A 27,977-nucleotide genomic window follows, 5' to 3' on the forward strand; every position below is an offset into this window, starting at 1 on the left:
CAGTTTATGATGTCCGTATAGGCACATGATTTACATAACGTAAGGAAATTTTTAAAATAAAGCACAATTTCTGATATTTCCTTACTCTCATTGTGAACATTTCAGCATAACAACCTTAAATTAGTCTCTACAGAATAAATTTTACAATCATCATATAAAGTTCTAGATTGAAGTGCGTCTTGCTTTCTAACAGAAATTCGTGATACGCGAGACGGCTTCTTTAGCCCCGCCCCCTTGTATGTTCAGAGAAACGGTGATGCAGCATGATCACATCCATTTACATCTCCAGTGATTTTGCCTTTGATATTTCTGCAAATTGTACGTCGCAGCAGTTGTAAACAATGCGCGTATGAATACAGAACTACACACTCTGAACCTTTTACACGTAGATACAGCTATACTACTATATCTATTTCAACGGTTGGGAAATTCCAACAGAAACGAAAGTAGAATGAATTTTCAAAATTGAAATGAAATTCTTTATTTCTTAAATATACACTGAACCTTTACACTGTAATGTTGAAATGCAATCATAGAAAACTTTCAAATGTACTGAAACACAGAATTTTGTACTGATATTACTACAACTCTTTCTGAGTTTAAATTTAATCGCAGAATCTAAATTATAGAGTAAGAGAGCATGATACTTCATGCTGCAAAGTGGAACTAGAATTCAAATTTAATTAGAAATAGTTTCTTGTCCTCTTATTCTTGTCGATTTAAGAACCTGCTACCCATAAGATCTGGGAGTCAAAACTATACCATACTGATTCAGAAATCCAGCCACAAGTATCATGAATATGCTTTGTTAGTGATAGAGCCTATCGACCTCCTATGTGTTCCTCCGTGCAAACGCTTTTGCTAATTTGGCTATTTCTGCAACTTTTGAACCGTCATTTTCCTTTTTTACTATCACCATACTATCGTATTCACCTCTGCTAGATGTCTTTGTAAGAATTGGCCGTTTATATTTTCAGCTTTATATATGTCTGCCTCACACCCATAGAAAATAAGATCATCAGAGTTGAATGTCATTTATTTTCCATGTAAGATTATTGCAAATGTGCAGAAGAAAATAAATGACATAGAAAAAATACACAATAGAAATAACACCTCCATGTTTAAAACAATGATAGATAGAAAACACACGGTATAGTATATGAAGGTGTAAAACAATGTTATATAACATAACCAGAAAAACATACTAAAGAGCATATAACGCAAATATACCCATGTCAAAATACACAGGTTTAGCTACCTACAGTTCTATGGCAAAAATGTAACTGGACATCCTCAAAAAGAAAAATTGCAATACAGTACATCATCAAACTGGTGTGACTAGCATATCATACCGTAAGACTAGAAATAGATGAGTACTGTTACATAAAGCTGTATCACCGTCAGTAGCCGTGGTAAATACGTATTTTCAGCTTTGTTGTAATTATCACGCATGTTCAATTTGTTATAATGCTTTAAAGGGACTGATTAACGTTTTTCGAAAGAAATGCTTTTCATTTTTGATGTTAAAAATTAATAATATAACTCATTTAATGTGGACAACAAAAATTTGGACCGTCTCGGTGCAAGGATAAGAACAATATTTGAGCTTGATTCTGTGTTATGTAAACAAAGACTCGAGTCTTTTTATGTATACAAACACATCAGGGAAACGTTAATTTTGTAATTTAAAGCATCTTCATTTTGCACAATCACAAATTTTAACTTTAAAATGACACATTTTACCCAACGTATACTTGAGATGTGATATAATAATAAACTTGGATCAATATATATGGAAATTTGTTAGATGATGCATTAAACAGGAAACATTTTTGTTGATCAGAAATCTTAAGTAGATTAAACAGTATGTTATACAGATAAATACTCAAGGTGCACCTGTATCTTGTTCAAGGATAAAGTGACCGTTGATTGAAATTAGGGTTGTTGTTTTTTTTAAGAACTTATCTTTTTATGATTAATTGTGTTGACCCTTTTATTACTTACATTGTACTTAAGCAATCTTTATTTTTTTTGTAGGGGGGGGGGACGATTTTTAATATAATCATGATGTTGATATTTGGGTATATTAATTTCATATTGAATTATCATATCATTTTCTTTGAAGATCATGAATAAATACAAGACGTTTTAAAATTGTTTGTTAAATTGTCAAATATTTAGTTTAGTGGTAATTTATCCTATTTCTAGGGAGCATATTGCAGTACTTTTTGTCATTCATTTGTACAACGTAAACACACGATGTCAAAGCACTTGTTGGGTTTTACCCAGTTTTTACAAATTAACCTTGAGTTTACTTAAGATTGTTCTATTTTAAAAGAAAATAACAACATATCTTTGCAAAAAGTACCTAAAATATTTTCAAAGACCTAGTCTTTTTTTATTTTCTTTTTTGTTATCGCACGATGACCGAAATTAAAGAAATAAAGATATAGTGTAAGAATGTGAGAAAAATTAGAATACAAAAGCGATACTCTCCGGAATGAAGTTTCTGTCGATGAAGTAGCTGTTGATGGCGCAACCCCCTGTCTGCCCCATAATTCCCTTTTATTCTATCAGTACATCTCTCTGGGTATATTTCACATCTTCTTAAACAAAATAAGTATACCTTTACAAACAGGTGTAGCAATTCAAGTCGCTTGCGATGTGATATTATTGTTCTGAAGAAAGCTCGGTAAAATTATCCCATTAGCACGGTCGAATATTTATTTACTTGTTAGCATACAGTTTTACAGATATAAATCATGAGATGAGTGTACAGAAATTGTCAGTTTTCATCTATGCTGAAACAGTTGCTTTTTTTTTTTTTTAAATATTTAAGAACAAAGACAAACATACCCTGTTTTCTGCTCCTTGACCTGTCAAATCATGACTCATCTTTTCCATTTTTCTTACTTGTTTTGCAAGGCAACATTCGCAATCTTGAAACTTTGAAAAATAGTTTATCTACAAAAACTCATCAGAGTATTTACACCACCAAAATCACCACGTTCCGAAAACTCGACGTGTCTCATCCAGCCATTTGTACGCACCAGGGTATTTGGAAATACACGGTTTGATGTCGCTCTGTGGAACACATTGCCAGAAAAAATGAGATCCGAAACTTTAACTCGATTCAAAATCTCATCTTTATTTTTATTAAAAAAAGCATCTACATACCCCTTAGATTTGTATGAACGATACACAATACTTTCTTTTTATATAAATATCACTTTGAAAACTTTATCATATTTTTATCATACGAATCTCTGGAATTTCTATGCGCTCACATTTCTGATGTTATTGATAATTCTTAATGGTTGTTTTTAATCTATGGGTTTTATACATTTAATATCTAAGTTAATTGCGTGTAGAATTCTTTTTATATAATCCTGTACAACGCTTTAGAATAATTTTATATTCAACGATTTATAAATCTTGTGAAAGGTGAAGATAACTAATATTGATCAATCTTATAACTCCTATAAGCAATGCAAAATAGAGAGTTGGGCAAACACAGACCTCTGGAGATCTGGTGCCTAGGAGGAGTAAGCATCCCCTGTCGATCGGTCACACAAGCTGTGAACCCTGTATCTTGATCAGATAAACTAGTTATCCTTAGTCAAAATTAGCTTGCAAAGAACGGTCAAACAATCGGTGTGAAACATGTCAGACAGCATTTAACCTAATGATAGGTTGTATTGACAAACTGGATTATTACAACGACCATAACAATGCATAATAATGATAGTAATATTTTACAAATCGGTTTCACATGAATATGACTAAACAGTGTTGTTGTTTTTAGGTGTGTCTCCCGTGAATGCATGGAAATAGTATTTCAATGCTTCACAAGTTACTGCTACAAATGAGGTTCTAAGTGTCGCGGGATGAATTCTCCGATAAAACCGTCTCCGGAAAACGTGGTTATCTATAGAAGTGCTCAAAACCAAGTAAAACCATTCTGTTCATGACATCTTTTCCCAGAAATAGAAAGCGTGTCTACTTTTAGAACCATTTCCCCCCCTCCGTTGAGATGAATAATTAATAATCATCTACTCTTTGTATGGACATCAAGTAAACCCAATCCGTTTTTCACACCGTACGACTTCCACTGTGTGTACAAACGGGGTATTTTGGACATATATTTTGGAGACCCTATTTTTAAGTACATACATTTTTGGAACACGTTTTCTGCCATTTGTCTGCTATAGAGGTTCTCCAAATTATTTGCCTTGAAATAGAGTTAAGTGTGCATTTATCCCTTTAAAATTTTCATCATAATGTGTAGACTTTATTCAACACATGCAACACTCAATGCAATGCTTCATGAAGTGCACTTGAAGTATAAAATGTTTATAAAGCTATAACGGCACTCATCGTGATGGGTTTCAATATCATTTGAACATATTAATACGCTATCACTTATACCTATCAATGATATGTTTCATGTAAAATTCAATACAAACAACATTATCTATACTTTTGTCACGTACATCATTTATTTCAACGGTCACGTTTAATGAATCTGGCAAATTAAGCAACAAATGCACCTATACGCATTTGAATCCAGTATTTGTGCAGAGTAAGTGGTATAGACAAAAGTCAAGCAGGCAGTTTTGATACTTGTCCACAGGACTTTACTTCAAAAATCATATTACAAACTATAAACAATTGAGTTGGCATAGCATAAAAGTCTTAAATTATGTATATTATAAACCAATACAAAATACTTATCTATGTTAATCGAGTGAAGGACCACTCACTTAGAGATACTTCAATATAAGCAAAGGGTGTATACCCATGTATATAAAGAACACTCGGGAATCAACAGCTGTCCAGGCACGGAATATGTCAAAATCAAGCGCATATCGTATAAATACTATTTTCAAACAAAAAAGTCATCACAAAACTATGTACACGTATCATTGCCGCTTTCCCAGCCTAACCGTCGGTCTAGAAGTTTCTGGTCGTATAAAACTGTTTTAAAAATATTTTCTGCATCTTCTATCAAATTCAGACTGCACTTCCCTGGGCCGCCATGCCCTCGGAACTTTAGGCCAATGGAATCGGTAGACTAATCTAGTTCCGTCTTCCCTGCTCATGAACCCAGATTTATAATAATGTCTGGAAGTATATGAAAACAAACATTAAAAATCGTACAATTAATAAACTTCATGGTACGTTAAGTGTAAATAGTGATTTATATTCAAATCTCATTTTCATTATAAAACAAACAGCCATTTTAGAGTCTGGTGTCTAGAGAAAATGACATGCCTTATTCCACGACTTAATTTTTCGAAATTCATGTCGGATTTTCGTTTCTTTTCTCCCCATTTCCGACTGATGTCAGTCGTGTCCACGAACCGGAACGTCCCAGTCTTCAGATTGACCCATCGAACGGACTCCGTGCCACTTCGAAGCTGTTCCAGGATAAATTTCCATAACAACACATTCTTTGCTCCTTCAAAAAACATATTTTTTAAGGAATTTAATACCTATGTGACAATGTATATCAATCTCTTATCATTCTTTTAATTGTTTTCAGGGTTTGCTGTCTTGTTGTGTTGGAGATTGTTTTAAAATGTCATCATTCCTTTACTAATACGGGTAAACATTTCCAGAGGACCTATCCATAAGTAGAAGACAACCACATATATGTTGCAACTAACGTTAACGACCAAAAAGAGGCGACTAAATGAGGCGGTCCTTCGGACCAGAACGCCAAAACCGAGGTTCCGTGTCACAACAGGTGTGGCACGATAAAGATCCCTCCCTGCTCAAAGGTCATAAGCGCCGAGCATAGGCCTAAATTTTGCAGCCCTTCATTAGCAATGCTGACGTCTCCATATGAGTAAAATATTCTCAAGAGGGACGTTAAACAATATTCAATCAAAGACTAAAATGCAATTGTAACAATATCACGATTGTGATAAATAACAAGTTTACGGTCAATACTAATAACTATAGATTAACATTAGTGCAAATAACAAGATGGGGGGGGGGGGGGGGGGGGGGGTAGGGCAAATACATATAACAAGATTAGGGCAAATGACAACATTAAATTCATTACCTCTTTTGCCTTTGCGACACATGAACGAACTCTGGTCAATATATTCGGAATCGTCTTCCGTTTTGATTTCAGGAGTGACAATAGGATTAAAGGAGTTGTGGAATGATGGAAGGGTGTGGGGGTAGCCGTAGAATGGATGACTGTTACTGTCCGCGGTCACACCGTAGTTGTCGTCTGCGACGTAGCAGAAATTTGAGTCGCATGGATGACCGAAATTTGGATATTGGACTGGCTCTGGACTCTGTTCATAAGAGGCTTCATCGGGAAGAGAGATGAGATGTTGGTTTGGATCAAAAGAAGCTGTACAATGAAAATGTTAAACTCATAGTGAAAGGCGAATATAACGAACAGAACATACTAGTTGTCATAAAGAAAAATCTCGGTTAGATGACAAAGATGTAGCGATATGAATCTATTTATAGTATAGCATTGAATCGTGATCGATGCTCTACCTTTGTTTTGAATTTCAAAATATGTTCTTGATTTTATTTCAAATTATATCAGTTGTTGATATTTGTCTACATATTATATTATTCTATGGACATATCAAGTATTATATGAACTCCATGCAGTCTATTCAATTTTATTACAAAAAAAAACAAGCATTTCAAAATTTTGCAAATTCGATGGTTGTTATAACGATCTAGTTTGCCAATACAATCTATCATTGGGTAAAATGACGTGTTTCATATTACAATTGTTAAGCAAACTGATTTGACTGCGGATTACACCGATTATCTGATCGAGATATAGGGCTCACGGCGGGTGTGATCGGTCGACAGGGGATGTTTATTCCTACCTTATCACACCTCTGGTGTGTCCAGGGGTCCGGGTATGTCCAACTCTTAATTTTTTTGTATTCGTTATAAGAGTTATGAGATTGATCACTGTTAGTTATTTTCACATTTTCATCACAAAGACGTTGAGTTGTCTTGCGATGAATAGCATCAGCTAATATCCATATATTGATATTTTCAAAATAACAAGTATATTTGCAATGTTTCAGAAATGTACACGTGACTAACGTGTACATGTAGCTTACGTGTATATTTTACACGTCCCCATAAACAGCCACGAATGGGCATTCCTAAATGTTTTTAAAAATCCATATCAAGGGTGTCAATTTCGTATAAATTTGAGTATAAATTTATCATTTAATTTGATACGTTTTTCTACTTATCAGAAAAGTGTATGGTCAAATTTGCCAAGTACGTACCTTTTGATAATATCCTATTAAGCATTGGAAAAGCGCACCACGAATTACAATAATACAATAAAGACTTTGTTTAATTTCCTTAGTGCTAGGCTATGATGTATGTTATGAAGTCACCTTATACTATTGTAATCACATGTGAGGAAACTATTCAATTTCCATGATACTAGTATATATATTATCAATTAGTAAGGAAATAGTACAATTTCCATGCAAAAAAGTGTACTTAATTGAATTCACATACAACAATAAACAAAGATCTAACAGCTTTTCAAACTTTTATTTTCCTAATCTACTTCGATTGCTAAGTGCCCCCGTCATTTGCATTGTAAACATTTGCTCATCTTTTTGAATAGATACATATTAACTGTGTCACCTTACTATATGTTTTTGTGTTTAGATATACATTATATTCATTGTTTTCTTGCGTATACGGGTATTGTCTGCGGTTGTCTATTGTTTGAGGATATGGAAAATCCACACACAAATTCAGATGAAGATTTCATATTTATTAGGTGAAATCATCATCTGAATTCATATATATATATATATATATATATATATATATATATATATATATATATAATCCAAAATTTAAGTAAATATCCACACAAGTAATAGTATAATAAAGAAAAATTAGAACGCCGAAAATAACTAAACCGGTTTCATTTTCAAGAGTTATGACATAATTGTACAATATATGTATGACATTATATTTTTTTAAAATATTAGATAATGTCATAACTCTTGAAAATGAAACCGGTTGAGTTATTTTCGGCGTTCTAATTTTTCTCTATTATATATATATATATATATATATAAACAGACTAAAATGATCCGGGTTAGAATAGGTTCTCAGTACCTCCTTGCTTGTCGTGAGAGGCGACTAAATGGGGCGGTCCTTCGGAAGAGACCGCAAAAAATCGGGGTCCCGTGTCACAGCAGATGTGGCACGATAAAGACCCCACCCTGCTCAAAGGCCGTAAGCACCGAGCATAGGCCTAAATAGTGCAGCCCTTCATCGGCAATGATGACATCTCCATATGAGTGAAAAATTCTCTAGTGAGACGTTAAACAATATACAATCCATCAATCTTACCGTGTTTTTTGTTTGTTTGTTTTTTTTTTTTAGATATTAAATGCGTCTTACCGGGATTTGTGTATGTGTGGGTTTTTTAAAAAAAAGATATTAAATGCGTCTTACCGGGGTTTGTGTGTGTTTTGGTTTTTTTTTTAAAAGATATTAAATGCGTCGTACCGGGGTTTTTGTGTGTATGTGTGGGTTTTTTAAAGATATTAAATGCGTCATACTGGGGTTTTTGTGTGTGTGTGTGTGTATGTGTGGGTTTTTTTAAAGATATTAAATGCGTCATACCGGGGTTTTGTATGTGTGGTTTTTTTAAAAAGATATTAAATGCGTCCTACCGTTTGGTACGTCGTTGGAAGGTATGTGTTCAAACGAAGGATCGCCTGCTTCTCTGATTAGTGATTCTATGAAATCAAAATATCATTAAAAATATAATTGAGAATATATGATTACAGGTATTATAATACTAACTGATCTCAAAATTAATACACTGTTTCAAAAACTTAGAAAAGAAAATAGTATTAGTAAAAATAGATTCACAGGAAGATTTTCCCATTGCTTGTTCGAACTTCTAATTATTATATCCTTAAGGAAGTCAACTTTAAAAACAACAAAACTTTAAACGCCGCATTCTGTACTGATAGAGATTCACAGACTGGGATACTGTACTGTGTTGAGGGAAAACGAATGTCAGTAATAAATCGTTTCTTGTGGTAAGTCGTACTCTGTCACGAAAACCTTTAGGTTATATATATTACAATGCGCAAAACACCAACGTCTCTGTATTTAAAAAAAAAAACCTTATGCATTAAGCTTTGTATAAAGAAATCTTTCTATGTAGTTTTTTTCCAATATATTTATTGTATATTTTAAATAGGATCGATGTGATTTAAGTATTGCAATTATATTACGTAGCTCGTTAATGATAGTGAGACGTCTATCGAGAATACATTTACATAAATCTGTTTATGCTTCAAAAATATCCTTGTACTCACGAGAAAAGTAATACATACTCACAGATTACGGTCTGTATTAATAGATAAGGTTACAAATACCCACAAAAACTTGTCTGTACTAATGAGTCAGGTAATGATTACTTACCTGTTGGCGGGCCAATTATCCGAAGGATTTCGTTCATCATTTCGCTAGAAAGCCCTTCAATACTCTGAAAAATACGAAACTAACGTTTAAATGCAGTTTAGGTTTAGTGACAGATGCCGATGTTTGGCAATTTCCTGAAATGAGCAATTTATAACCAAGTTCTACATATAGTACAAACATTTACAAAAATACTCACATGTTCAGTACAAGTATCGCGATACTCCATTATCTATGTTTTGCACTGCAATCATAAGTTTGAGATTTTAAGTCTTAGTCTTTAGTTTGACAAGAATTAAAGCATATCATTTCGTATCAAATATATATTAATGCGAAAATCCTCATACGGCAAGATATGATGCTCATGTGAGAGTTACTCAGAAACAATTTTCGGAGTTATCGAACAAGAAGTTCGACAGTGATCAGCCTTTACTAAGACGGAAATAATGTACTGTGAACAATCTACCTTTTCCGTGCTTTTTACTGAATTTCCGGTTAAGGTCTGCATGTGATCTGAAGCGAGTGCATTATAAATACAGTCTATGATGTCACAAGATACTGGACATATAAAATTGGGGTCAAAGGTAAAACTTACCCCAACAACAATCCCGCCTGCTTTCACCATTTGTATAATTTATTATAGGGAAAATGAAACCTGCATAGTTTGATTTTTTACTGTTTTGGGGATGTTCTTAAAATAGGTGAATAATTCCCGGAATTCAGGTGTTTTGTAATTTTTTTTTTAACAGTGTATCGTGTCATTAGTAAGCGAGGTTGTGTGACATTCATAAACCGACTCGAACATTGCTGTACTGCACACAGAACGAGGGGATTTAATCCGAATGTTTAAGAATGGGATATGCTGAAGATACAAGGACATGGAAATGTCTCCTTAAAAAAAAATGATACTGTTTTATAAATAGTAAAATGTGCTATAATCAATAGGCTGTATACATATATACAAGTATTTATTTCAATTTTCTGTACAAATTCTCTGAAGTAGGATAAACAAAAACTTGAGATTTCCAGTTTGTTTTATCTTTGACATATTGTTAAGGTTTTTTTGGAAACAGAAATTTTGTCATGTTTCTGTCTCCGCACTAACACCGCGTATGTTTGTAAAGTGGTTACCTGCTGAATTCAGGCGTCACCGCCATCAAATATTAAAATATGTTTTCTAATAATCACTTATAACAACTCTAGCTCGTCCAAATTTTTAGAAATAAAAAAAAAACACAACAAAAAACGAATACTGGTTTGCATTAACATAATTTCCCTTAAAACTAATATATTCTAGAAATGCTTTTCTTTGAAAATGCATCCCATATCCACTTTACATCGCTAACCGTCTAACTTAAATCTTCTTGACCTTTTTTTGTTTTAAATCAATTTCTACAAACGGAAAATTGATTAATATCATGATTTACTATTGTTTCAAATATAGCCATGCGTATTACAAGACCGGAAGTCTGCGGCTCTTGATGTGGTCCTTGATTCACATCTTGATGGCTTCATTCAGTAAATCCCAAGTGAGACTCTCCGAGTTATAAGTATTTCCTATTACACTAAAGATCCGGCGAATTATGACTAAATCAAATCCGTTGGAAAGGAAATAGCATTCCAGTTTTTAATTTGTGTTTAAAAGCTCTCGGACATATGAACTATTGCGGTTTGAATAATCCCTGAATTATTCTTATTTACACTTAAAACAAGCGTATCAGGACAATGTTTGAATAAGAGAAAAAGTCACAGAAATGATATAGACCTGATTCAAGCTTAAATCATGGACTATGTATAGACCTCTTAGAAGTGTAATAATTCATGGTGAAAGAGTCGTGTGATGTCAGACAATGAAACTGTACTAAAACAAAATTGGACTCGATTTTTGGTCAATCATCACAGAGATCTGGAGATGATAATTCGTGATTTGTCAAGTGGGAAATTGTACAGCACTTTACATAGAGTTCTGTTGTCTACGGCGATACCACAGCACGAACCTTCATCACTAAAAACTGAAGAAAAAATGGCTTGTGTTAAATGTACACTGTCGGATACTGTATAGAAGCATGGAAATATCCACGTGATTCCAATCATGGAAACACTCATAGAATATCGAGCATGGAAACGCCCATATAATACATATTTCTTGAATTTCACAGTGTTAAGCATGAAGTCGTGTTGTGTGATTTGACATTGTATGATAGCATAAATGCTGCAACCAAAACTTTACCCCAAAAGAAAAAAAAATATTCTGTACATTGACAGATTACACTTAGATTCTTAGAAGTTTCACATTATCAAGTTTCAAGGGCCAAACTTTTTAAAATTCAAGTGTAGAATGATTTCATTGAGGTCACTTTGGAAGGGCCGTCTTGCCGTTCGTCCTATAAAATGGTATGTTCTACAAGACTGTGTACAAGGGCTGTCCAAATAGTTCACAGATGTTTAAGTCATTGGATACCATACAAATGTAGCCGATATGGCAAATTACCTTGGACTATCTGAAGGTTCTGAATTTTATATCTTAAAGACCCATAACTGAGCAGGAATAGGACATTGCATACGGTGGCTATTCTGTGTCTTGAATCATCTACATGTATATATGCGCTGAACAACAATATTTTTCTCAAACAGTGTAGCAATTTTGTACCCTTTTTCTGTCCAACAGAGACCCTGCATAAACAAGAGGTATAGATACAACACTAAGTGTTGACTTGTCGAAGTCTTTCGGATTTTATTTTGATTAATTAGAACATCTCATTAATTACTTTCGATGGGATCAATATAATGTTTCGTCCTTCCAATGATTCTCAGAATAGAATCTGGAAAACGTATTGGTGTTAGAGATATGACGTCAGTGCCATACACTTACGATATGTCTATGATTATTAGAACTCACCGTGAGTATAGATAAAAGTTTTCATTAAATTTTCTTTGCTGATTAAAAAAAAGTCAATATATCCTTTATGCAAATGTACACTCGATGTATCGCGGTCTGACAAGTATTGCATACGATACGAATTTCTCAAAAAGATTTTTTAGATGTAAAAGTTCATTTGGAGTAAGGAAAATTTGGGAAGCGCGCGCTGACGCTAAATGTTTCCGCAGCTGAGAAAGAACTGAAAGTCGTGCGTGTACACATATATAATGTATGGAGGAAGCATCGCTCAAAAATAAAAACGAGCTTTTCTATAAAAAGAAAAAGGAAAGATTTCCTATGCACGTGAAAATATACATGTAAACGTTCCGATTGTCATCGCTGTTTTCTCTGCACAACTTGCGTATAAATCTTTAAATACATTCGAAAGGCAAGACTATGTGAAATACATTAATAAGAAACCTTACAAATATCGGACATAGAAGTGTCCAGTTCCCCTATCATTTCTCTGAGAAATTGATCTTTTATAAGTTAGAAATATGTTCATTAAAATGGACTCCATCTGCGATAGAGATACTTGTAATGCTTACCTGATTTATCCTTGTATTTTACAAATATAGATTCTTCAGTACAATGTAGTTAATTTTAATTTGAAAAATACTGTTTTGCAAATTACCAGTATTGGTTCTCCTGTCCTTTCTGGCACATTTCATTTTTACAAAAAGAAGCTCTACAACACGAGTTGCAGATTTTATTTGCACAAATATGTCAGAAAAGACACTTGTAAGATTGGGTTTGGTAATTCGCAGTGTTTATACGCGATGGTGCTGTATGTTTCTTTTTACAGTAAAGTTGAAAAACAGCGGTACTTATATTTTTGGGATGAAAATACGACTTTCCTTAATTTTTCTCTCTCTCTCTCATATCTCCTGGAAGTAAGCTTGTTTCAATAACCCACTCATTTATTTCGGGACAAGCTGCCTGAATTATATAATTTGAATTCAAAATAACACTATCAAACTCGTCAAGGGTTCGACATTTATCTGAAGTCCTAATAGCGGTGACTTCCAAACTATTAACTTCAAAAATTCTTCATGAAACTTATGCACATTTACAAAGATAGATAATGTAGATAGATGAATGGATGGACAAATTTACTATTCAATTCATTATATTGCCACGGTTGTGTGAATTACTCGTGTATATGATGAATACACGATCTTCTCCACCATTCTGTCCGCTTTATAGGATTAATTGATTTTCGATTGTACTTGAAATTCAAACAGGGCCTCCATGTAATTATTGAAGTATAGGCAAACATAATTAAAACATCATCATGAGCTCCACATTAAAGAAAAGACATAGCTAAATTTGTTCGTGATCTTTCATAGTGATGTTTTAAAGATAAAGAAACATCAATGAAAACAAACTTTTTAAAACAAGTGTTCTTTGTTAAGGTAATGTTTAAAACAGTAACCCTAAATATACGAAAGCCGGCGTGAGTTTTTCATAACACAAATGTTTTGGTTTTTCAGAGAATCAAAATTGATTGTGCAAGTATGGAAAAAAGGCAGTTCTTTCTTCAAAGGAGAAATAAACATTTTCTCATGTCATCATACTGCACTGTGAGCCATTTGTGTAAGGTGAAGATAACGAACAGTGATCAATCTCATTTGTGTGTGTTTACATTTTACTTCGATCCATTTTATTCAGGATTGGAAATGGATTTCTCTTTTTTGTCCTACATGGTAGATTTTTTCCCCTACAATACCTAAAGGGAAAATGGAATGGAATCACCCGTGTCCTTGTGCTTGAAGATGAGGAAAGTCTCTCAACGGCTACGGTACTAAGGTTGGATAAGTTCATACCTCCGTGAAAACGTCTTTAGGTAACAAACACTTTGATTTGTTGTGATGTAAGAAAATGAATGTGAGCACTGTCTTCTGGAAAAGTAATATATACCACAGGATTTCTCCGAGTGTCAACAATTGCAAATAAAGTTTAAGCTAAAACTAATTTGTGCTGATAAATTTAGATCCAATGAACTGGAAATTATACCAAAACTTGAAGTTGTGACCATTATTGTTATACATGTATATGTAAAGTATGTTCCTCGTGAAATCTAACAGGTAAGAAGGTGATCAAAGTGTTTCTTTTGATTGTTTGATTTACAAACACACCTTCTTTTGTTTGCTTACATGTGCATTCACCTGAATGAGAGGACGAACACATATGATATAAATTTTGGACGTGCATTTTTATCAAACATAAATGGCTTGCTTTGATATCAGATCGTGTTTGACATCAATTACAGTATAATAAATTGATAACTGTATCTAAAGAACACAAATGATAAAAGTAAGCTAGTAGGAAGAGGGAAATAATGACCACATGCATGCATAACACTATGGAAATAGGTAAATTTGCAGATTCAGCTTATCTTAAAGCATGTCTTTGTACGGCTAAATGCTTCCTCGTATCAATTTTCCTTATACCTCATTGGACAATGCTTCTTATTGGTTACTTTAAATTTTCAAATTTCCAAGGTCCTCCCTGCAATAAGTAGGTTATGTCGATTTTTGTGATACATCACCAACTTGGAGCATTTATTAAATGAATGTGTGAAAGGTCGGAGGTCAAATCCCGTCGGGGTCAGACAATAGTTAATAGATGTTGAACATCCAAGACAAAAGTCATCAGTCTGTTTGACGAAACTTTAAAAGGTTGTATGAATGAAAGCTTGACCACAATGGTATGTTTGGTTTTAAATCCTATAACTTATGATTTTTGGTACACTATGACAACCATGCAATCCATTTTGTGTATCAGTGCGTTTTGATATGCATGTATGTATATCAAAGTATACAAAGCTTCATATATATGTATTATATACGACTGAAGAAGACCGGTAACACGGTCGAAATATTTCTACAAAGTGTTTAGAGTTTATATGTGTGTGTGTGTGTGTTTAGATATATATATATATATATATATATATATATATATATATATATATATATATATATATATATCACTAAATTCCAACAACACTCATCCAAAGTGTCAGATCTAATAATAGATACGAGGTCAAATAAATAAGGATATAAAAAGCTCTAAAAATGACCAACGACACGAACAACAGTGAATTTTCAAATTTTGGGACGACATATCCCTTCCTCATGACGATATAATATTAACATAGAAAAGAAAACAAAATAGGAAAGAAAATTAAAACTAAAACTAAACTACAAAAGCTGATAACAGACAAAACGTTTACATATTGATACTATCGAGTGTAACATGGGGCAAGTGTGTTCTGATCGAGCGTCAAGACTGGACTGAACTAAGCAGTCCTACGCTGGATAAAGTCAAAAGCAAAGTTCTGTGGTTTTTATGTTTGTTTGTTTTTTGGTGTGTGTTTTTTTTTTTTTTACTTTATCCAGTGTAAGACTGAATCATTCAGTTCAGTCTTCTTGACTTTATGTATTTAGATTTCCTTTCTATGTAAATATGCTATCGTCCTGAGGAAGGGACAGGTCGTTCCGAGAATTGGCAATTCATTGTTGTTCGTGTTGTTGGTCATTTTTAGTGCTTTATATATATATATATATATATATATATATATATATATATATATATATGTACATATATATCGTCATCAGAATATACATTTTAAGCTCTCAACTTTGCTGGCTGTATCTAAAGGACACGAGCACCACCAGAAAACACACATTGTCTTTACGTTCAATCTTCTTAAAGATACATCAGTACTGACAGAGAAAAACCATTAATCATCGAATACAACAATGACGTGTTTCATACCAAATGTAAGGCTTTACATACTGATTCTGACTACCGATTACTCCGTTTACCTGGTCAAGATGTAGGGTTCATGGCGGGTGTGACCGGTCAACATGGAATGCTTACTCCTTTTAGGCGCCTGATCCCACCTCTGATGTGTCCAGGGGTCCGTGCGTGCCTTCATTTCTTAATTTTGTATTCTTTATTGGATTCATGTGATTAATCATTGTTCGTTATTTTCATATTTGTAATTTCAGTGACGTTTTTTTGCACATTTTATACAATCACTGATGTATTGCTTCTAATGTAGTTCTAATATTGTATGTGAAGTTATTCATTAATTGATTTTATGAAAACATTAATATTCTATAGGGCCTACTTCATATACCAATATTTTACTGCATTTTGAAGTTCAATATGACTTTAATGACAATTTGGTTTTAAACATGAAATATACAAACATGCTGTAAATGTAATAGGATTCGGAAACAAGTGCGAAGAATTATGTATATCCGTCTCATATATTACATATAACAATAACAATGGTACAAATCGTCCTGTAGTTATGGTGTAAACAAATGGGCGATTTTTCATTGAAGTACAAATACAAAGAGTGTTAAAACATAAATAAACAAGGGTGGTGCTAATGCATGACGGGGTTGTGTGAAATTTTCCTTCACACCATGAGCTTCTGTCTGATTGCAATAAGACAAAGGACGGAATGCAAGCCTTAATTAAGTGATGTATTATGTTAATTTAACATTACATCATCGTTAGGAATAGATGTCAATACAAGAAATTATACTTTTACAAAATTTGATACTCAGCAATCATATCCATGATTGATTGATTGTATCTTGTTTAACGTCCCTCTCGATAATTGTTCACTCATATGGCGACGTCTGTGAATTACAATGTGTATTTGTAAAGGAATTGCCGTTATCATACATTTTTAAAAACACACACATTTGTCAACATTTTGTTGGCAATTCTTATCCAGAATTGATATATCCTTTTACAGGATTTTAAATTTTGTTACATAAACCAAAATAACCAGTCTAAAATAATTTTTAGCTTTCATTATTGAAAAACAAACCCGTACCATACTTCATAATACGAATTTGTAAGTTAGGATAATAATAAATTCAAATGTTGGATAGCTAAATAAAGATTCAATAACACGCCCCTCTTATTCCTTGTACAAGCAAACACGGTTGAGTTTGTGAAAAGTACCTATACGAATATTGTTGTTAAAGGTCCTCGGGGCTAAACACCAACGCCGCTGGTTCCTAGAATATTATATGAAATACACTTGTACGTGAGCTCGATTTTGATTTTTGATTCACTGAGTTCGCACGTGTTCGTTTCCCCCGCTGTATTCTAACACCATATGGTTTCCCTATAGTATATTATTAACCACAACAGTTCCAGCCAAATACTATGTTAGGGGTTGGCTAAAATTTCTTGCAGTTTATTCTGCAGTGTATGACAACATAAAAGTTCATAACAAATATTTACTATATTCATACGTGAATGCTAAGTTCTGAAATTGTCCATTTTTTTCTATACATTGACGATGTGTTTCAGAGTTATCATTAATCTACTTTCTAAATCCTAATGTTGAAACCGTTGCTTTATCTTACTCCTCCAAATTACAGATCATATCTTTCCGACTTAACGTCACATTTACATCACAGACTCGGCAACATGATTTTTGTTTCTATAAATACATTTTTCATAAACAGATGTCTCTAAGTTGGTGAGAGCGTTCAGATTATATTTCATTGCCAAATTCATCCAACCTGTTTTAAGCTATATTTGGATTTTCAGAGAATTGATTTCGAATATAGTCATGAGGAGGTTGTGCCTCGACACACTGGTACAAACGAGGTTTTCCTCTTGTGTATATCTCAACACGGAACCGGATACGAGTCTAATACATTTTGGAAGAGAATACACTCGCAATATCCGCGTTCTCTTATATTTAGAAGTAATCAGAATTTTGCATATAATCTCCTTTATAGGCAGACAGTTTCAACTGCATTTTTTAAATTTAATTTAATTTTTTTTTGCTTTCCCTCGTGTTTTGGGGGATCATATCGAATTTTATATTCTAAATTTCCAGGCTGGTTTCCCCAAATTGTGACAATATTCTCCTTTTTAGTCCACAGGATAGTACTCGAGGAGAGCGTTTTCAGCTTATAACATTAAACGTTACATGTTTGCATTATATAATGTCCTTCATAATTTTTCACGTCTAGTTCCTTTATTGTAAGTATGTAATTAATCCGAATCAATATGGGTTCATTTGAGTCGCTATATACAATACAACATTTAAAATTAATTCAACATCAAAATAATTTTATTGATCAACATGGTTATTCAACAATGCAAAGTGTTGCTCTATATACAATAAATCATGATATATACAAATTGAAAAAAAATAAATTTCATATTGATTTTAAAAATGACACGAACACACGATGGAAAATTGAGCTTGCTAGGAAGACCCGGCAGTAAGGCTGAACACACCATGGCTCCAAACATTACCCGACTTGAGATTTCGTTGTCCTCCATCAATTCGCTATCATGAGGCATTTCAGGAAAAATATATTTGTATATGTTTGGATTTCATGCACATTTCCCGGCTCGGATTGGAACGGACACCAATGTTATATTTTTTTGTCCTTACAAACCAATAACATCAAACGGTTGCCATTCTTTTGGGATTTTAGACCAGTTGAACTTGTACACTAGCCGGACGCCATCGATGCGCGTCATGAACTTGTTCTTGTAGTAGTGTCTGGAAGAAAATGAAACAAAAATTAGCATTTCATTGTCCTTTTTTCATGCAGATTATCAAAGTTCGAAATTTATAATATGAAATTCAATATAGTACTCAAATAATTACCGAATTCCACGACTGAGTTTTTCAAAGTTCATGTCTGTTTTTTGTTTCTTCTGCCCCCATCGTCTGCTTACTTCCACCGTGTCCATAAATCTGAACGTACCCTCGTGTTTGTTCACCCACTTTATATAACCGGCATTTGGTGTACTCAATTCAGCCAAGAGAAATTTCCACAGAAGAATGTTTTTCGCTCCTGTTTCAAAGAAAAAGTAAAATTAGAGACCATATATATATATATATATATATATATATATATATATATAAATATTTAAAACATGTTAGCTCACTTTCATTAACTGACCTCGCTTTCGTTTTCCAGTCTCGTTTGGGGTATTTAATGAACCCGTGGGAGAATTAAAATCCCGGAATATGTCTATACTAGGGAGCTTTCGTTCAATGGAATCGTTGGAATCTTCCTCGGCGACTGGACTTCCTGCGTGGTCGTGGGTCAGGTGGATGTTGGCGAAGTTGTAACAAGAACAACAGGTTTGATAGCACGCACAGTTTGGACAGAAGATGTGACCACAGCTTGGACACTCCGTGAATGTATAATCAAGCATCACTGGAGGAAAGACAAACCCCCTGTTTACACATCTTAGTGACATTTGCTACGGAGTTTAAGCTGAGATGACAATAGATATATCCAGATACTCACCGGAGGCGTCGTCTTCCAACTCGCTACCATCGGAACCATGGTCTGGGAGATAGGCTGGATCTAAAAGTGAAGATACGTATATATTAGGAGTTTTAAATCTGAACTTAGTAGTTGTTAAATATCTTCCTAATAACAACATATAATGTGTACACACCGTATGTTGTGTTGGATAATGTGGTATACTCGCTAGGAATTGATCTATCCTCTTGTTCAAACCTCAACGCGTGAGACTGGGGGTCTTCTGAAAGGATACAAAAAATTAGTACAGATTTGTAAAACACCACAGCATACCACACACAGTATCTTGTGAAATCTAAGATCTGAACGTACCTTTATAGGGCAGACATGCGGATACCTCGGAGAATTCGGTGTTGGGGTCGTGGAGATATTTCAAAATTTGGGAAAAATCTGGAGTTGGATCATTCATGCTAGTCATCTGGGGAAAAAAGAAAGCACGTGAAATATTTTCTCTCATTTTTAAACTCTACCTGAGTCGGCGTATAAAGAGTATATATAAGCTGTTAAGATTTTTAGGGCGATAGTAATTTTTACCTTTCATCTGCTGTAAACTTCTATCTAAAATCTTCTGGTCTTTTCTTCTGAAATGCAATTAAATTAATCGTTTTAATTTCTAGCGTTTTTTAAAAACTTCATTTTTAAATACATTTTTGTGAAGTGTTAGAATACATCACATATTACCAAAGTGCACAAACCACTTAAAATAATTATATTAACTCCGGATCTTGAAAATAGAGATAGGTTTTCCTGTCAATGATGTTCAAGTGGGATAGAAATTATCTGTCGTTCTTCAACTCCATAGGGGCGAGCAGTGAGTGTTTTCTAAAGATAAACTTGCTTGACCCAATGGGAGAAAAAGACTAAAACTCAACACCCCAGGACAAATACGTGTTGCATACTAAGGGAGGAGTCATCGAAAATAGAGAGAATGCTTTTCTCGTTTTTATGAAGTTCCCTTTGTTTATATTATCTAGATTGTCACCCAAGGCGCTGTCATACATGCAATACAATAAAAAAAAAAAAGAATTTGCAGATAAAACTAATTTTAAGCCGTACACGGCATTGGTATCGTCTGTGTATTTAGCTATTTTAGGGTAAAACCATGAATGTAATTTCTCAGTGAAGTGTACACCTTATATAGATAAAAGGGTTTTTAAATAAACCTAATGATTTATAAATATATACCTGCGAAATTATGTGATTGTGATTTTTATGCGATATATATACTTTTTTCCCACGTGAAGTGTTTTATTTTAAAGATGAGGCATGGATACAGTTTTAGACTAGTTAGAATTCGATATTTAAATGATAAAAAGGTTGAATGTTTTGCATACTTGACAGATAAGGTTAACACTAAATTTTAAAACCCTTTCAGTAACTGAGCATAAATTGTTAAACTTTAAAACTCACCTTGGAGATTGTTGCCTCGAAGACGCTGCACTGTCATGCACACCAGCAAACTACGACTGCAACATACATAGACGCGATTCAATCTGATCGGAGTCGGCTCTTGCGCGTAATATTTATATGACACTTGGGATTTCCCCTTATTGTTCGGTCACGTGACTCGGGTCTTTTTTTTTTCTAAAGCAAGAGATCAAAAGAGGTTTTTTATAATATTATTTTTTACTATCAGGTGTATTCATTCTCATCGGCCTTTTGTTTAAAACATAAAAGCAGCTCAGGGGAGATTTCAAACTGACAAGATTTGTCTGTATATTATGATTATTTAAATTCGTGGAATTCACCCCGAACTTTAAAATACTTCCAGGTGGAAAAAAAAAGATATGATTACGCGGTATCTGTCAAATAAAGGCCTGGATAACACTGTAGCGGTGAAGAATAAAACACAAACCCGTAAATTATGTCACTATGGTGAATTCAAAATAGTTTGTTGTCAGTTGTCTTGAAATGATATATTTTCTACTAAAATCCCGATATCTTCTTTTATAGTTTCGTTCTTATGAAATGCTAATAAATGTATGTGGGTAGTTAAATATGTATATGTGTATATTTACCTTGTCGGGAACAGTAAACGGGGTTTAACGCTTCGTCAAGAACGCCGGTTATAGTAGGAGATGCAATTTAACGTACGTACTGCGAAAGGACCATTGCATTTGATCACACGCGAAGCTGTGTGATTGAACCAAATTTTTCTTTTTATTAATTATCAAATCATTTTAAACATTTTGGGGCATTTCTCTAGCTATCCAATCATGAGAAGCAGCGTCTTACAGCGATTCCCTGGGGGCGGATTCAGCAATTAAAGTTAGGGGCGCAACTTCAAGAGGCAGGAGGTCTGCGGGCTGCCTTAAGCGCCCCCTATTGCCCAAAGTTTTTTTTTTCTGGATGGAGCCCAGGGGTCAAGATCCTGGAAGCGCTTGGATTTTATAGATTTGATAAGGACTTGAAATATGTTATTATCTTCTGTCATTTTTAATGAGATGAAATTAATAAAATTACACAATTTTAAAAGTTTAAAAAAATATATACAAGTTCTCACAAGAACTTGCCATTAGTGGAGAAAATAATCATTGCTTCTTTTGGCATCTTTTTTAAACAAGAGACCATGATGTACCTTAAATTTGAAAATTTTAAGGCGGGGCGCCTCCCTAAACCTGCCATTGATTCCGTGTTTTTAAGACAGCTCTGTACGTCCATCTTCTCCACATTAGCCCATTGTGTATGTGTGTGTGTGTGTTCGCGTGAGTGGTTTTTTTTTTTACTGCATGAATAAAATAAACTGAACTGTGAACATCACCATGTCTAAAAATATATCCAAATTTACATGCACTGCAAACTTGAATAAAGTAGATTTCAGTTTATTTACAGCTAAACCAAGTCACAACCACAAATTCCATTGATCCAAAATATGATTTCAACTCCTCATAGAATCATATGATATTTTCATAATGTATGTCCGTATATTTTTGTGTACTGGAGATAAACTATATACATGTATGTAGAAATAAAAACAACAATATACCACACATCTTTACCACTACCTACACACACTCTTCTTATAATTTACAAATAAAAAAAAATCACTGAAAAATATACAATATTTAAATGATATTTCGAGAAAAAATCAAATCAACCCCAAATAGTTTTCTTGTTTGATTAAACCTGAAAAATACGATCTTTAAAACATCTAAATGTATTGCTGAATAATTAGGAGTCTGTAGCTTAAGGACGTCAATTAACTGAGAGGGGGCATGTAGAAACCAGAGCAATTCATCCCTCCCCCCTACAGACATAATCCATCCCTCCCCCTACAGACACAATCCATCCCTCCCCTACATACACAATCCACCCCACCCCCCTACATACACAATCCACCTCCCCCTACAGACACGTAGACATTTTCGATAATTCTATGAATAAATCGAATCCAACAAAAAGCAAATACAAACTGCCAATAGTTCGAATATTATTTGACGTAGTTCTTATCGATTCTTTTGCCGTTCTTTTAAATGCCGATTTTGACTACACATTACTCCGTTTATCTGCTCAAGGTATAGAACTCACGGTGGGTGTGACTACTTAACAATGATGCTTACTCCTCCTAGACACTTGATCCCACACCTGGTTTGTCCAGGGGTTTGTGTTTGCCCTACTCTCTATTTTGTATTTGTTTTAGGATTTATGAGATTGATCACTGTTCGTTACCTTCACACTTTCATTAGTGATACTTAAAATGAGCGTACCAAAACTTTCAAACTTAGAATATTCATTCGGATATTCCTGCTTAGCTTGCTGTGTGGTGATAGTTAGAGATCTGCGGGCTCTTTCCTGCAGGAAACTTTGTGAATCGAACTGAGAGGAAACTGACTAATATCACGATCCTAGCGTGCAAAGATCAAATCTCAATGAAACGCGCTCTTGTTGTTCCGTATTTCACGAACCACTCAGCAAGATAGATTATTATATTCAGTGTTCGTGTGTGTGTGTGTGTGTGTGTGTGTGTGTGTGCGCGTGTGTGTGTGATTATTATTGTTTAAAGTCCCGCTTGAGAATTTTTCATTCATATGGTTGCAAAATTTAGGCTTATGCTCGGCGCTCCTAAATTATCGTGCCACACCTGCTGTGATACGAAATCTCGGTTTTTGCGGTCTCACCCGAAGGACCTCCCCATTTAGTCGCCTCTTACGACATGCAAGGAGTACTGAGGACTAAACCGGACCCCCTGGGACTTGAGAGAGAGAGAGAGAGAGAGAGAGAGAGAGAGAGATGCATTACAATATGAACTCTTAACATCATGGCTTTAATAAAACATAATTTTCAGAAATAAAGGTTTATGATATTTGTGTAATTTAGATAATCTGTAAAGCGGATTATGCAAAAACCACCCCGTGCTTTCGTCGTTTATCTATCCCTAAAATAAAACAACGCAGACATGAATTCCATTTTCCGCATGACTACGACATTATTTCGTTATCACACAAGTTAAAATGAGAAGTAATTAAAGTTTTTCTACTCTAGGCACGCATTAGCTCTGTCCATGTGATCATCTGCAGGCAGTACTGACCTTGACATAGTTAATTTCAACTGTATATTTTATTTTCAGGGTATTTCCCCTTGTTTTCCACCCTCCCCCCAACTGACCACTACAGACATGTACTGTCCGTCTGTGTGCTCATCAGAATTAAGAGTATTCATTTAAATAATCTGTTGTATGTAAATATCCACACGAAACGGTGTGTGTGTGTGTGTGTGTGTGTGTGTGTGTGTGTAAGTACTTATAAAAATGGTACAAATTATGCTTTCCGACCCTCAAAGCATGAATTGGTGGCCTGGTGTATAAAAAGGTGCATCCTGTAATATTTCCTAATTCACAAACATGATCAAAGCTGACTAAAATACTTTTGGTTCGCTATCTCTAACGGGTGGAGAAAGTCTTGTAATTGGCTACAATAGATAGAATTATTTCGAAATGTAACAAAACTGATTGCACTGAAACTTGAGCAATTTTTTTTAAAGAAATGCATTACACCCAGGGATCATTTGAAGAGAGAGAGGTGTTAATCACCCAAACTGAACTCTTCTCTGTATTGATCTGACATTTTGACATTAACTGTATCAGATTAATTAAATTCTGTCATTAGCTTTATTTCAACACGAATGTCTATCAGATTGTATTTCAACACGAATGTCTATCAGATTGTATTTCAACACGAATGTCTATCAGATTGTATTTGAATGTTTTGTATACAAGCACATATCATCGCTTTTCGAAGTGTGAAAGGAGAGAAGTACGAGTGCAAAATTCTCGAAAGGGCGTAAAACAAACAACCAATCAACCAACCAGGTTTTTTTTCCATTCATAACGCTCAAGCTTACATTCGTCTCCTTCACTACTACCAATAGAAATAAAAAATAGTGCGGGGGCATAGTCATCCAACGTATCTGCATTACAAAATAACCAGAAAAAAATCGATCGTTTTCAAATGACTACATGTAAATGGTCCCGTGATGATCCGGGTTAGAATAGGTCTTCAGTACCCCTTGTTTGTCGTAAGAGGACGGCTTAATGGGGCGGTCCTTCGGATGGGACCGCAAAACCCGAGGTCCCGTGTCACAACAGGTGTGGCACAATAAGACCCCTCCCTGCTCAAAGGCCAGAAGCGCCGACCATAGGCCTAAATTTTGCAGTCCCTCACCGACAAGGGTCTCCATTGGAGTGAAAGATTCTCGCAAGAGACATTAAACAATATACAACCAACCAATCACACTGCATTTAGACAGCATGTATTTTGTCGTTGTTATACTCTATTTAAACATTTTGTATTTTGACACCATATAATATAATTTATTCAGAAATGTTTGTCAGAATGCTTTTTTGTAAGGTAATATTTATCGTTATGCATTTAGGCACGCGGTTTAGTGACCTGTATTTTTAATGCTTTGTTTCTTAAGCATGGTATGCCAATCGATGTATGTAAATGAAGATTTAGTTGTACAATATTCTATGAATGGTACACGAAGTATTGGGGAGTGGGGGTACACTTTAGAGATTTAGAAACGGTGGTTTTTTTTTTTAATTCCATCACACAGAAACTTAAAATACATACTGGTATATCGTGCTAGCATCATTGTTATTCCTGTAAAACTTTTGAAAAGAGATACTGGTGCATTTATATCTCATTTCCTAACAATAGAAAACTATAACAGCATATTGATATATTATGTATATATGAACTGCGAAGTTAACACGTATCGATAGTAAAGTATGGGCTTTCTGTGGCCTTTTATACAGTTACGGAGTTATATTAATAAACTCCCTTTAACAGCGTGTGGGATGAACAAGTATCGGAATATTGGGGGTGGGTAAAATATTGGATTCACCCGTTCCCCATGAAAAAGTCCAGGATTGCAAATACCTATTGTGATACCCGTCATCATTATTGAAATTTTAAGTTTGAAGGGAAATAAATATCGCTAGCCGCGCGTCAGTCTTAATTAGCCTCATTTGAAAAGGCAAAATGCGATCTTTTAATAATCAAATTAATTAGTTCTGCTAATATTATTGGTGCATTTTTTAAAAATTTAATTTTTAACACACTCATAGTCTCTCAGCAAGGAATATTTCCTTAATCATGTAACATGTACGCCAATATAAAAAAAAAATGCCAATAATGACTTCTGTAATAAATTTTCAATTTCAATTTATATGATTTCAGCGAGAAATATTTCTGGTACGAGCGGATTAATTTGATCTCCACCGATAATAACTGTATCAATAGATCAACGTGTACAATTCCTACTTTGTGTATTAATTGCAGCCATCATATGGTATGGGTTGGAAATAAACATGTCAGTCATTTATTTTGTTTTATTTCCAAGAGTGAAATAATAGTCATTGAACACAATATTACAAGGTTCGTGGTATGAAGAAGAAATATCTGATGAAAATTGAGAGAAAATGTCTCTAAATGCCAGTTCTTGGTCAACCGGCCATCCCTCTAAACCAGCCGGGTTAAAAAATAAATATCAAGGCTGTTGGTGTTATGTGGTATTATACAGGCTGTTGACGGACGGGGTGTGGGGACATACATGTAATTGGTTTATACTACACACTCTCCCTGCGTCCATTGTTGAAGATCTAAAGCCGGGGCATTTCTCAATTACATGTAATTACAACAGCATACATCTATACCTCATGTAAAAAGTCTGGTCCTTAATATGTATTTCATTGTTCATATTGTTCAAATCATCGTTTGATGATTTTTATATTCGTCTGAAATATGGGGTTCTTAAAGATATTTTTGTTATATCTTTGTAAGTCCATTTTCCCCCTGGCTTATAAATATGTATAAACTTTGATTACACTGCATTGTACTTCATTTTTTTTCATCTTTTCAAGCAAGGATGAGGAAAGTACAGTTTTTCATGTTTTAAACTTTTAACCCTTGTCGTGAATTTTCGTGCTTAGACTTACTGGCTTCTGAAAGAAAAGCATTGCATTGTATTATATGACCCCACCTCTGGTGTGTCCAGAGGTCCGTATTTGCCCTACTCTTAATTTTGAATTGTTATCTTCACCTTTACACTGTGTTGTAAGTAATGAAGCAATTTCACTTAAAACTCTGGCTAAGTTGGTGGTAATTATAAAATGTCATTACAACGCATGGGATAACCCGATTTAAGGGGATGAAAGAGAAAATATACAACTCTATTACCCAAAATATGGAATTCCAAAGATAAAAAACTCCCTACGTAATTCCAAAGTGAAGGTCGTTTGAGGATCTTAGACAGAATGATAATATTGACAAAGTGATCTCGTAGTAAACTTCCCCCTGAGGAGACCAATCACGTGCAGTGGAAGTGGAGTATGATTCCAAATATATCGCTTCTTCGCGTCGGTGCACAGGAGCTTGTATTTTTGGCACTCTGAGTCACCTGTTTCTTGCTTTTACGTCACCAAACATTCATCAATGCATTATTATAGTCTGCAATCTATTTAAATCTTTAAAGCATGGATTTTAAGTTTAAAATTATATATGCAGTGCATTTAATGTTCCAAATGGATATCTCAATTATATATCGTGCGTATCGTTGTAAATCTATGTTCCGAAGTTCTACTACCCGTAAAAAACGTGGATCTGGGATTTCCCTGTTAAAAGAACCTTTTTTAAATTCATATTCTAATCACGAAAAGTAACGTAAATATTTCCGCTTGATTTGATTGGCAGAAAAGGAAGAATTGAACTGAACATGCATGTCTTCTGTACAGGTATCATTGTTAGTAA

At 34.3% G+C, this 27,977-nt stretch overlaps 2 protein-coding genes and 1 long non-coding RNA gene across 5 annotated transcripts; 1 reads left to right on the top strand and 2 right to left on the bottom strand.

The window, feature by feature from the left end:
- Positions 1–4,614: 4,614 nt before the first annotated feature.
- LOC125683801 (ETS homologous factor-like) lies at positions 4,615–10,312 on the bottom strand. Of its 3 annotated transcripts, XM_056141398.1 has the most exons (8): positions 10,064–10,312; positions 9,935–9,981; positions 9,668–9,712; positions 9,472–9,535; positions 8,709–8,774; positions 6,071–6,370; positions 5,275–5,461; positions 4,615–5,124 (listed from the first exon to the last, which is right to left on the bottom strand). In XM_056141398.1, exons 3-8 carry the CDS (start codon positions 9,695–9,697, stop codon positions 4,983–4,985), a joined length of 789 nt encoding a protein of 262 aa, XP_055997373.1. In that variant the 5' UTR covers positions 9,698–9,712; positions 9,935–9,981; positions 10,064–10,312; the 3' UTR covers positions 4,615–4,982. The 3 variants fall into 3 exon arrangements, with proteins under 3 accessions (XP_055997373.1, XP_048781228.1, XP_048781229.1); XM_048925271.2 differs by lacking the exons at positions 9,935–9,981; positions 10,064–10,312 and adding an exon at positions 9,816–9,927; XM_048925272.2 differs by lacking the exons at positions 8,709–8,774; positions 9,472–9,535; positions 9,668–9,712; positions 9,935–9,981; positions 10,064–10,312 and adding an exon at positions 7,287–7,420.
- Positions 8,383–18,793, top strand: LOC130047106 (uncharacterized). The gene is made up of 2 exons (XR_008796151.1): positions 8,383–9,083; positions 14,060–18,793. It is a non-coding gene; the product is annotated as an uncharacterized LOC130047106 (long non-coding RNA).
- LOC125683800 (ETS-related transcription factor Elf-1-like) lies at positions 18,492–26,349 on the bottom strand. Its single transcript, XM_048925269.2, has 8 exons — positions 21,139–26,349; positions 20,263–20,309; positions 20,041–20,146; positions 19,865–19,951; positions 19,711–19,770; positions 19,357–19,617; positions 19,059–19,248; positions 18,492–18,950 (listed from the first exon to the last, which is right to left on the bottom strand). Exons 3-8 carry the CDS (start codon positions 20,144–20,146, stop codon positions 18,836–18,838), a joined length of 819 nt encoding a protein of 272 aa, XP_048781226.2. The 5' UTR covers positions 20,263–20,309; positions 21,139–26,349; the 3' UTR covers positions 18,492–18,835.
- Positions 26,350–27,977: the final 1,628 nt, after the last annotated feature.

This window comes from Ostrea edulis, chromosome 6 (genome assembly GCF_947568905.1).
Source record: "Ostrea edulis chromosome 6, xbOstEdul1.1, whole genome shotgun sequence".
NCBI classification, from domain to species: Eukaryota; Metazoa; Mollusca; class Bivalvia; order Ostreida; family Ostreidae; genus Ostrea; species Ostrea edulis.